At 43.2% G+C, this 12,423-nt stretch overlaps 1 protein-coding gene across 3 annotated transcripts in view; it reads left to right on the top strand.

Moving 5' to 3' along the window:
* LOC122557209 (exocyst complex component 1-like) overlaps positions 1-12,423 on the top strand; it is a 112,737-nt gene that overhangs the window by 44,128 nt on the left and 56,186 nt on the right. For all 3 annotated transcript variants that reach the window (XR_015758662.1, XM_087992060.1, XM_043704651.2), the window contains exons 6-7: positions 587-719; positions 10,703-10,812. Coding sequence is in view for 2 of the 3 variants with exons in the window: in XM_087992060.1 (XP_087848186.1) it covers positions 587-719; positions 10,703-10,812 (243 nt within the window). In the remaining variant the exon portion in view is untranslated. The remainder of the gene's footprint in view (positions 1-586; positions 720-10,702; positions 10,813-12,423) is intronic.

Here is a 12,423-nt window from a genome sequence, read left to right as displayed (position 1 = left end):
ATATAATGAATTAGCTTAACCCCATTCCAAAGACTAATTTCCCACTAAAAGGAGAAATTCCTCTTCATCTCTGTCTTAACTTGGAGATCCCTTATTTTAGAGATCAACCTCCATTCCCTCATGAATGTAAACATTTTCTCAATATTCACATTGTCAAATCCCCTAACTATTTTATACATTTCAATAAGATCACTCTAAACGTATCTAAGTTCAATAAAAACAAAGATGTAGCCTTTCCTCATAAGACAATTCCTTCACCCCAGGAATCAGCCAAGTGAACCTTAAGTAAGGAGACCAGAACTGTATACAGTAATCTAGGATAAAGGTCATAAACCTCAATGTCTGCAGGACTGCTAGCAGGGATACTTATAATTAACCTTCTGGTCCATCAGGAAATAACATAATCCTTTTTTACTCCTTTCTATTATAATTCAATGATTATTTGATCTAAACTTAATTTGTACATTGGTCAATTTAAAGTAAAATTTCTCAGATTATAACCTTCTATTTATCACACTTTTTAATGCTACAACATGTGATGTGAACATCTGATTGTTTCTTTAAAATATTGTTGTTATTCTGATAGAATAAGTTGGACCTTGATAAAGAACATGAACATGCATTAAGAGATGGTGATCTGTGCACACCTGAGAATTTACAGTCTTGCATTCTTGCTGTTGAAGCTCTGAATAATTGCATGAATGTTAAGTTGTTTCCAGGTATGGCTATATTTTCTCTCTTCTGTCATTTACCTTTTATATAGCTTACAGCTCCCAGAAATGCTTCAGTTATTCTACATTTGAATGGTATTATTGCCATTTAAACTGCATTTCACTACTTACAAAATAAGAAACCATCTTGAGGCAAGATGGGTCTGTCTCAACTTTGCTCATAGCTAGATAACTTGTCAAATTCTGTAGTTCATTAATGTCTTTTAGAGAAGGAAATTTGCCCTCTTCACCTGGTCTGACCTACATGTGACTCCAGATACAGCAATGTGGTTAAGTGTCAGTTCCCTCTGAAATGGCCTAACCAGCCATTCAGTTGTATCAATTGCTACAAAATCTCTATGAAATGAAACCAGACAGATCACCTGGCATTAACCGAGGCACCAGAAAAGACAATGGCAGAAACAGCTCTGTTGACCCTGCAAAGTCCTCCTTACTAACATCTGGGGGCTAGTGACAAAATTGGGAGTGCGGTCTCACAAACTAGTCAAGCAACAGCCTGTCATAATCATATTCACAGAATCATGCCTTACAGACAATGTCCCAGACAACACCATCACCATCCCTAATTATGTCTTCTACCATTGGCAGGATAGACGCAGCAGAGGTGGTGGCACAGTTTTATACATTCAGGAGGGAGTTGCATTGGGAATCCCCAACATTGACTCCTGCAACTCATGAATTCTTGTGACTTCAGGTTAACCATGGACAAGGAAACCTCCTGCTGATTACCAAGTACCGTCATCCCTCAGCTGATGAATAGGTACTCATCTATGTTGAACAACACTTAGAGGAAGCACTGAGGATGTTAATATCGGTAAAACTGACCACCACACAGTCCTTGTGGAGACAAAGACCTACCTTCACACAACCACCATGCTAAATAGGACAGCTTTGAACAGATCCAGCACCTCAAGATTGGGCATCCATGAGGTGCTGTGGGCCATCAACAACAGTAGCATTGTACTGCAGCACCATCTGTAACTCCATGAATGGCATATTCCCCCAATCAACCATTGCCGTCAAGCCAGAGGATCAACCCTGGTTCAATGGAGAATGCAGGAGAGCATGTCAGGAGCAATCCCAGACAAACCTGAAAATGAGGTGTCAACCTAGTGAAACTACTAAACAGGACTACTTGCATGCAAATAGCATTAGCAGCAAGTGATAGAGCTGAGCGATCTCATAACCAACAGATCAGATCTAAGCTCCGCAGTCCTGCCACATCCCATCATTGGCGATGGTGGACAATTAAACAACTCACTGGAAGAAGAGTCTCCATAAATATCCCTATCCTCTATGATGGAAGAGCTCAGAACATCAGTGCAGCGATCCTTAGCCAGAAGTGTCAAGTGGATGAGCCATCTCGGCCTCCTCCAGTGGTCCCCAGCATTACAAGTACCAGCCTTCAGCCAATTTGATTCAGCCCACATGATATCAAGAAACAATTGGAGACATTGGATGTTGCAAAGGCTTTGACAAGATTCCAGCAATAGTACTGAAGGCCTTTGCTCCAGAGCATTCCGCTCCCCTAACCAAGCTCTTCCAGTCCAGTTACAACACTGGCATTTACCTGGCAATGGGAACATTGCCCAGGTATGTCCTGCACATAAAAAGCAAGATAAATCCAATCCAGCTAATTATTACCCCATCAGTCTACTCTTGATCACCAGTAAAGTTATAGAAGGTGTTACCAACAGTGCTATCAAGCAGCACCTGCTCAGCAATAACCTGCTCAGTGATGCCCACTTTGGGTTCTGCCAGGGCCACTCAGCTCCTGACCTCATGACAGCCTTGGCTCAAACATGGACAAAAGAGCTGAATTCCAGAGGTGAAGTGAAAGTGATGGCCCTTTATATCAAGGTTGCATTCGACTGAGTGTGGCATTAAGGAGCAAAACTGGAATCAATGGTTATGAGCGGCAAAGTCTCTGTGGTTGGAGCCATACCTGTCATAGAGAAAGATAGTCTTGGTCATTGGAGGTCAGTCATCTATCCTGCATGACAGCTTTGCAGGAGTTCCTCAGGGCCCAACTATCTTCAACTGCTTCATTAATGATCTTCCCTCCATCATAAGGTCAGAAGTGAGAATGTTTGCCAATGATTGCACAATGTTCAGCACCATTCTCAACTACTCATACTGAAGCAGTCCATGTTCAAATGCAACAATGATTTGGAGATGCCGATGTTGGACTGGGGTGTACAAAGTTAAGAATCACACAACACCAGGTTATAGTCCAACAGGTTTAATTGGAAGCACACTAGCTTTCGGAGCGGCCCTCCACTATCACCTGATGAAGGAGCGTCGCTCCGAAAGCTATTGTGCTTCCAATTAAACCTGTTGGACTATAACCTGGTGTTGTGTGATTTTTAACCAAATGCAACAAGATCTGGATAATGTCCAGGCTTAAGCTGACAAGTGACAAGTAACATTTAGGCCACACAAATGCCAGGCTATGACTGTCACCAATAAGAGACAATCTAATCACCACCCCTTGATATTCAAGGGTGTTACCATCACTGAATCCACCGCTACCAGCAAGCTGGAGGTTAACATTGACCAAAAACTCAACTGGACTCACCACATAAACATAATGCTCCAAGATCTGGTCAGAGGCTAGGAATATTGTGGTGACTAACTCACCTCTTGACTCCCTAATGCCTGTCGATCATTTACAAAGTACAAGTCATGTGTGTGATGGAATATTCCCCATTTGCTTGGATGAATGCAGCTCCAACGACACTCAGAAGCTTGATACCATCCAAGACAAAGTAGCATGCTTGATTGGGACTAGCATCCACTGCCTTCACCACCGACAGAGTCATAGAGATGTACAGCATGGAAACAGACCCTTCGGTCCAACCCGTCCATGCCGACCAGACATCCCAACCCAATCTAGTCCCACCTGCCAGGACCCGGCCCATATCCCTCTAAACCCTTCCGATTTACAATACCCATCCAAATGCCTCTTAAATGTTGCAATTGTACCAGCCTCCACTACATCCTCTGGCAGCTCATTCCATACACGTACCACCCTCTGCGTGAAAATGTTGCCCCTTAGGTCTCTTTTATATCTTTCCCCTCTCACCCTAAACCTATGCCCTCTAGTTCTGGACTCCCCGACCCCAGGGAAAAGACTTTGTCTATTTATCCTATCCATGCCCCTCATAATTTTGTAAACCTCTATAAGGTCACCCCTCAGCCTCCGACGCTCCAGGGAAAACAGTTCCAGCCTGTTCAGCCTCTCCCTGTAGCTCAGATCCTACAACCCTGGCAACATCCTTGTAAATCTTTTCTGAACCCTTTCAAGTTTCACAACATCTTTCCGATAGGAAGGAGACCACAATTGCACGCAATATTCCAACAGTAGCCTAATCAATGTCATGTACAGCCGCAACATGACCTCCCAACTCCTGTACTCAATACTCTGACCAATAAAGGAAGGCATACCAAACGCCTTCTTCACTATCCTATCTACCTGCGATTCCACTTCCAAGGAGCTAGGAACCTGCACTCCAAGGTCTCTTTGTTCAGCAGCACTCCCTAAGACATTACCATTAAGTGTATAAGTCCTGCTAAGATTTGCTTTCCCAAAATGCAGCACCTCGCATTTATCTGAATTAAACTCCATCTGCCACTTCTCAGCCCATTGGCCCATCTGGTCCAGATCCTGTTGTAAACTGAGGTAACCCTCTTCGCTGTCTACTACACCTCCAATTTTGGTGTCATCTGCAAACTTACTAACTGTAACTCTTATGCTCGCATCCAAATCATTTATGTGAATGACAGAAAGTAGAGGGCCCAGCACCAATTCTTGTGGCACTCCACTGGTCACAGGCCTCCAGTCTGAAAAACAACCCTCCATCACCACCCTCTGTCTTCTACCTTTGAGCCAGTTCTGTATCCAAATGGCTAGTTCTCCCTGTATTCTGTGAGATCTAACCTTACTAATCAGTCTCCCATGGGGAACCTTTTCGAACGCCTTACTGAAGTCCATATAAGTCACATCTACTGCTCTGCCCTCATCAATCTTCTTTGTTGCTTCTTCATATAATAGCAGCAGTGTGTACTGTCTACAAGATGCATTGCAAAAGTTCACCAAAGATCCTCAGACAGCACCTCCATACCCTAAACCACTTTGATCTACAAGGAGAAGGCAGAAGTTACATGGGAGCACCACCACCTTCAAGTTCCCCTATAAGTCACTCACTAACCTGACTTGGAAATATATCACCGTTCCTTCACTGTGGCTGGATCAAAATTCTGGAATTCCCTTCCCAGTGGTATTGTGTGTCAACCCACATAGACAGACTACAGCGGGTTAAAGCCAGCTCACCACTACTTCCCAAGGGCAACTAGGGATGGGGGAAGGGCTTTTGCCCGAAACATCGATTTTGCTGCTCGTCGGATGCTGCCTGAATTGCTGTGCTCTTCCAGCACCACTGATCCAGAATCTGGTTTCCAGTATCTGCAGTCATTGTTTTTACCAATAAATGCTAGCCAGCTAACGAAATCAACATCCCACAAATTGATATTTTCTTTTTTAAAATCTTAGTTCCCATTTGGTCTTCAACATTAGCTTCTTGTTTGTGTATTTTAAAACCAGCTTAAGACAACTGAGAGATATTGTGAGCTAATTTATAAATAAATCACTTTGAAACAAGTTGACATTGATAAAGGTATTTATGTTCTCTCCCTCTATTTTGTTGGGTAGATTTCTCTTCCATCTGACCTGGAAATGTATTTTTGTCTGCATTCCTTGGCATCATGAACCCTCACCTAAATGTCTGCATTCCTTGGCATCATGAACCTAAATTTAAAAATCTGTCTACAAAGTACTCTCTCTATGTTTGAGACAACCAAACGTTCAACAACTTTTGGTCAATAGGAGACAGCTCATTTAAATTTTAAAAATGAACGGAAGCTAAGAATGTCCAGGCTTTGGTCAATAGGAGACAGCTCATTTATTTGCATAATGCTATCTAAATTTGAATCATATAATCACTACAGTGTGGAAACAGGCCTTTGGCCCAACAAGTCCACACCGACCTTCCAAAGAGTATCCCATCCAAACCCATTCCCCTACCCTATTACCCCGAACTAACACATCCCTGAACACTCTGGGCAATTTAGCATAGCCAGTTCACCTAATCTGCACGTCTTTGGATTATGAGAGGAAACCGGAACACCTGAAGGAAACCCACGCAGACATGGGGAGAATGTGCAAACTCCATGCAGACAGTCACCCAAGGCTGGAATCAAACCAGGGTCCCTGGCACTGTGAGGCAGGCAGTTATCAGTCCTCAGCAAAGGACTCACCTTCATCCCCCTCCGTCCACGCATCAATGAATTTAATACACGCCGTGACGTCGAACTCTCCTTCCGCCACCTCTGCCTTCGAGCTTTCTTTCACAATCAGGACCCCTTCGCCCACCTCCAACACACTGCATCCAACTGGACACCCCACGCTGGCCTATTACCTGCCCTCAACCTCTTCATTTCCAACTGCCGCCGGGACATTAACTGCCTCAACCTGTCTACCCCCCTCCCCCACACCAACCTCTCACCCTCACAACGCGCAGCCCTCCAATCCCTCTGCTCCAATCCCAACCTCACCATCAAGCCAGCAGATAAAGGGGGCGCAGTGGTAGTCTGGCGCACTGACCTCTACACCACTGAAGCCAAACGCCAACCCGAGGACACCTCTTCCTACCGCCCCCTCGACCATGACCCCACCCCCTATCACCAAATCATCATCTCCCACACCATATAGAACCTCATCACCTCAGGAGATCTCCCACCCACAGCTTCCAACCTCATAGTCCGGGAACTCCGCACTGCCCGGTTCTACCTCCTTCCCAAGATCCACAAGCCTGACCACCCTGGCCGACCCATTGTCTCAGCATGCTCCTGCCCCACTGAACTCATCTCTACCTACCTCGACACTGTTCTATCCCCCTAGTCCAGGAACACCCCACATACGTTTGAGACACCACCCACGCCCTCCATCTCCTCCAAGACTTCCGTTTCCCCGGCCCTCAACACCTCATCTTCACCATGGATATCCAATCCCTCTACACCTCCATCCGCCATGACCAGGGCCTCCAAGCCCTCCATTTTTTCCTTTCCCAACATCCCCAATAGTACCTTCCACCGACACTCTCATTCGTTTGGCCAAACTAGTCCTCACCCTTAATAATTTCTCCTTCGAATCCTCCCACTTCCTCCAGACCAAAGAGGTAGCCATGGCCACACGTATGTGCCCCAGCTATGCCTGTCTCTTTGTTGGCTCCGTAGAACAGTCGATCTTCCGTAATTACACCGGCACCACTCCCCACCTCTTCCTCCGCTACATTGATGACTGCATTGGCTCCACCTCGTGCTCCCGTGAGGAGGTTGAGCAATTCATCAACTTCACCAACACATTCCACCCTGACCTTAAATTTACCTGGACCATCTCTGACACCTCCTTCCCCTTCCTGGACCTCTCCAGCTCCATTAATGACGACCGACTTGACACTGACATTTTTTACAAACCCACCGACTCCCACAGCTACTCTTCCCACCCTACCTTTTGCAAAAATGCCATCCCATATTCCCAATTCCTCCGCCTCCGCCGTATCTACTCCCAGGAGGACCAGTTCCACCACAAAACACACCAGATGGCCTCCTTCTTTGGAGACCGCAATTTCCCTTCCCACGTGGTTAAAGATGCCCTCCAACGCATCTTGTCCACATCCCGCACCTCCGCCCTCAGACCCCACCCCTCCAACCGTAACAAGGACAGAACGCCCTGGTGCTCACCTTCCACCCTACCAACCTTCGCATAAACCAAATCATCCACCGACATTTCTGCCACCTCCAAAAAGACCCCACCACCAGGGATATATTTCCCTCCCCACCCCTTTCCGCCTTCCGCAAAGACCATTCCCACTGTGACTACCTGGTCAGGTCCACGCCCCCCTACAACCCACCCTCCCATTCTGGCACCTTCCCCTGCCACTGCAGGAACTGCAAAACCTACGCCCACACCTCCTCCCTCACCTCCATCCAAGGCCCTAAAGGAGCCTTCCACATCCATCAAAGTTTTACCTGCACATCCACCAATATCATTTATTGAATCCGTTGCTCCCGATGCAGTCTCCTCTACATTGGGGAGACTGGACGCCTCCTAGCAGAACGCTTTAGGGAACATCTCTGGGACACCCGCACCAATCAACCACACCGCCCTGTGGCCCAACAATTCATCTCCCCCTCCCACTCTGCCAAGGACACGGAGGTCCTGGGCCTCCTTCACCGCCGCTCCCTCACCACCAGATGCCTGGAGGAAGAACGTCTCATCTTCCGCCTCGGAACACTTCAACCCCAGGGCATCAATGTGAACTTCAACAGTTTCCTCATTTCCCCTTCCCCCACCTCATCCTAGTTCCAAACTTCCAGCTCAGCACTGTCCCCATGACTCGTCCTACCTGCCTATCTTCTTTTCCACCTATCCACTCCACCCTCCTCCCTGACCTATCACCTTCATCCCCTCCCCCACTCACCTATTGTACTCTATGCTACTTTATCCCCACCCCCACCCTCCTCTAGCTTATCTCTCCACCCTTCAGGCTCTCTGCCTTTATTCCTGATGAAGGGCTTTTGCCCGAAACGTCGATTTTACTGCTCCTCGGATGCTGCCTGAACTGCTGTGCTCTTCCAGCACCACTAATCCAGAATCTGGTTTCCAGCATCTGCAGTCATTGTTTTTACCTAGTTGGTGCTAACCACTGAGCCAATGTGCCATCCCAGGGCAACTTGGTCAGGGCAACAATGGATACTCCACATTTGTCTTAAGCAGCAGTTGACTAAAATGTGAGGAGAATTAACAGAGTTCTTTGTCCTGATATGGTCTTGCAGTGCAATGATAATGACCCTATCTCTGGGCTAGAAGCTCCAGGTTCAAGTTCCCTCTCAGGACTTGATAGCCACAGGTGTATAATAACATGGCTAAACAGATTGGTTGTCAATCTGCAAGTTCTTCTGATACACCAGTGACAAGTGGTAAGAGCTAAATAGTTCCCTCGTCAGCCAGAACTATGTGATAACTGCAGCCAATGACCTTGCTACATTAAAAAATTCCATGCGCAAGTTCTTACCATGAGCAAGTGTCCTTCTTGTTCCAAGGAACTACCACCCACCCCACTCACACTCCTGATTGATATCAATAGTTGAAAAATGTGGATGTTAGGACTGATTTGTATCGCACCCAATGGCTAAATAATTTGCTGATGCTCATCGAATGACTGCCTGGTTGATATTACTGTTTTTTGAGATACTAAATGTTATGTGCATCAGTAGAACTGCACAGCAAAATATTTCCCAATCCTCAGAAGTATTAAAGAAAACCAGTGGGAATTTTTCTAACATCATTTATTTAAACCATTCATTTGCTAAATGTTCACAAGAAATCAGTGAATAATCTTTTTAAGAAGTAAGAAATTCTTTCGTTAAATATAAGACAAACTGTTGACTTTTATGGAGTGATTAACTACTCCCTACAAAAGATTGCTTTCTGAGTTTTGTCCATGTGGCACTAGATTTTTGAGGAGTACAATATTTCATTGAGAATAGATATTTCAAGTTAGAAGAGATTTAATGTAACTTTCAAAGATGACAAAGTTTAAAAATATTTTTGTTGGGCTTTATTCTATGTTGGGGCATAGAGTAGTTGGCCACACCAAACACTGGTGAATAATATTCGGATTAGATGTAGCATTTTGAGTTATTACAGCACTTTGCTCAAGGAGGCATCTGTGGACTTCAGAAGCCCAAGCAAAACTAGAATCAATGGATCACCATCATGACATAGAAATATATCACCATTTATTTAGTATTGACAGGTGAAAAACTCTGGAACTCCCTCCCTTAACAGCATTGTGGGTGTTCCTACACTAAATGGAATGTAATGGTTCAAGCAGACAGCTCGCAACCACCTTCTCGAGAGCAGCAAGGAATGGGCAATACATGCTGATCCAGCCAGAATCCCAGGATTGAATAAAATAAACGCAGATGAGATTATTAATTTTAATGACCATTTATATTATGTTATCTATCTGCACCATTTGCTTTTTTGTTTATGATTATAATTTTGTTTGGGTATGAAACCATATGACCTAGTGCAAATTTTCCTTAAGTTTATATTTTGAACCTTCTCACATTTACAGGCAGGAAACAGTCCACTGTAACCAGAAATGCAGACAAATTATCAATAACCTTCTCTCTATTACTGCTTGCATTCTTCTTACTGGCACAGAATTCCAGCAGTGACATTTTCACACTTGTGAATAGGAGCTAACATTTCAAATGTGGTGGACGTAAAGACAGATCACTGATTTTATCTGCACTGTTAGTACCACCACAGATAGAAAAATCAGGTATGCTAATTTCCCAACATTCCCTATTTTTGAATTGCCCAAAGTAGCAAAATCATGCTTTCTACTGCTATCGACAGCTTAACCTGGTGCTGGTTAGGATCAATCTGCAGTCATCACAGACCATATTGTTATTAAAACTTTGCAAAATATAAGCTGTAATATATAATTATATTTATAAATAAGTGTAATAATGCAGTACAAGCTGATGAGACCATAAATTTTAAACACTAAATAGGTAATAGTGCACTGAATAGTGATTCTTCATAATGATTTATTTTTACTATTTAACCTACCCAAGAAGAAAATGAAACTACCCATTTAAAAATAGCTGCAGTTTGAAGATTTTTAGTAAGTCGTTGTTACAGCATCATATTATTCAGACAAGGAATGCTGTAAATTGATGTTTAACATTAGAAGGTTGTGCCGGGCATTTATTTTCAATCTGGAGTTTGGGTCAAAAAGAATTATAAGTTAGTAGGATAATTGTGAAATCAAATTATTCATACGTATAATTATCAGTAGTAATTCAACTTCACTTTAAAATTCTGATTTTATTAGGCCATCGGAAACTGCAAAGTGTGGTAGAACAGTTAATAAAGTTTGAAAATTTACGGCAGCAATTTGAAAGTCGATTCATACGGCATATTAATGCTTTATTTGTACTACAGGTATGTGCACTGCTAAATAATGTAGCTGGTTGGTTTTTGGTTTCTTGTGATAGAATCTGATGACAAAGACTTTGTAAAATTTACTTTGTTATAAACAATAGTTTCAAGAGTATGTTATTGTCCAGTGTCCATATTTATTTTGGAGAGAATCCATCAGTTACTGAAAATGCAAACGAAATACTTGTGAGTGAATAGAGAGTGTTAGAATATCATCTTTAGCCAACCTTTCTTTACCTAAGTTGATGAGATGCAGATGTGGTGGTCAGCTCTTCACAAATTATCTGGAAACCATTTTCTTTCTTTTCTGTTAATAATGACATGAAATGCACATACTTCTTATTTTGCTCCTACTGAATAATTCCAGATCCAAATGTTTCGTCAGTAATTCACAGTCTAACTGCAAACAGCATGATTAAGTCTTCTATGTCAAATATTCAGCATTAAAATAAGTCTTTGAATGATTTCATTATCATTTGGAAAAACTGAGATTAGGTAATCAGTGTTCATTCAGTTCTAGGTATAGTATTGATTCAAGCTGACAAATTGACTCGACATATGAGTTCATAATGGCACGTTAAGCAACAGTGTTTGGTAGTTGCTGCAGACTTTTAGCATTCTTAAATCAAAGTATTAAATGTGATACTCTAAACCCTGTCTTTTAAAATATTTATCAGATGTTTTGATCAATCTTTTTCCTCCTCTTAAGAGTTTGGCTCTTAGTTGACATATGGTTTCAAGAGTGTTGATCACTCCCCAGTAGCCAACCAATGAATTGGACATTATTCATAATAGCTACATTATTCTAGGATATGGTTCATTGATGCCAGCAGCCATGATTAATGGCTTAACCTCATGAATGTCAAAATATTATCAATCTGCAGACAGTTTAAAATACAGGTCAGTGTGTATCACTTATGATTAGGAGTTACTTTCCCACAAATGCTGTCCAAATTAATTTGTTATATCCCTTTAACTATCTTTGCTGAGACCAGTTAAATTGGTATATGTCAAGACTTTAAGTTCTTTTGATTAGTATAATACTATACAAAACAGCACAGGAACAGGCCCTTCAACCCACCTACACTGATTCCAAATCCTTGTTTAGACCGCTACTTATTGCCCATACATGATTTCTATCCTGCTATTCACCTCCCATTCGTGTGACTATCAAGATATGCCTTAAATGTTGCCAATGTGCCTGCTTCCACCACCTCCACTGGCAGTCTGTTCCAGGCATCTACCATACTCTGTGTGAAAACTTTTCTCTGCATTTCTCCCCTAATTTTCCCACTCTCACCTTGACCCGTGCCCACTTGTAGTTGACCTTTTCACCCTGAAGAAAAGCCTCTGATTACCCACCCTACCTATATCTCTCACAGTTTTGTAGATCTGCATCAGGTCGCCCCTCAATCTCCAAATTTCCATTGAAAAGGATCAGAGTTTATCCAATTTCTCCTTGTAACTAAAATCCTCCAGACCAGACAACATCCTGGTAAACCTTCTCTGCACCCTCTCCAAAACATCCATGTTCTTCTGGTAATGTGGCAACCAGGTCTGATCGCAATATTCCAAATGTAGCCAAACTGAATGTTAAACAGCTTAATTAAAAAA

This window comes from Chiloscyllium plagiosum, unplaced genomic scaffold, assembly GCF_037043375.1.
Source record: "Chiloscyllium plagiosum isolate Xiang-an unplaced genomic scaffold, Cpla_swu_hap1 HiC_scaffold_11, whole genome shotgun sequence".
In the NCBI taxonomy this organism is placed as follows: domain Eukaryota; kingdom Metazoa; phylum Chordata; class Chondrichthyes; order Orectolobiformes; family Hemiscylliidae; genus Chiloscyllium; species Chiloscyllium plagiosum.
Note: the sequence above shows the minus strand (reverse complement) of the source record. Positions and strands in the feature narration are given on the sequence as shown.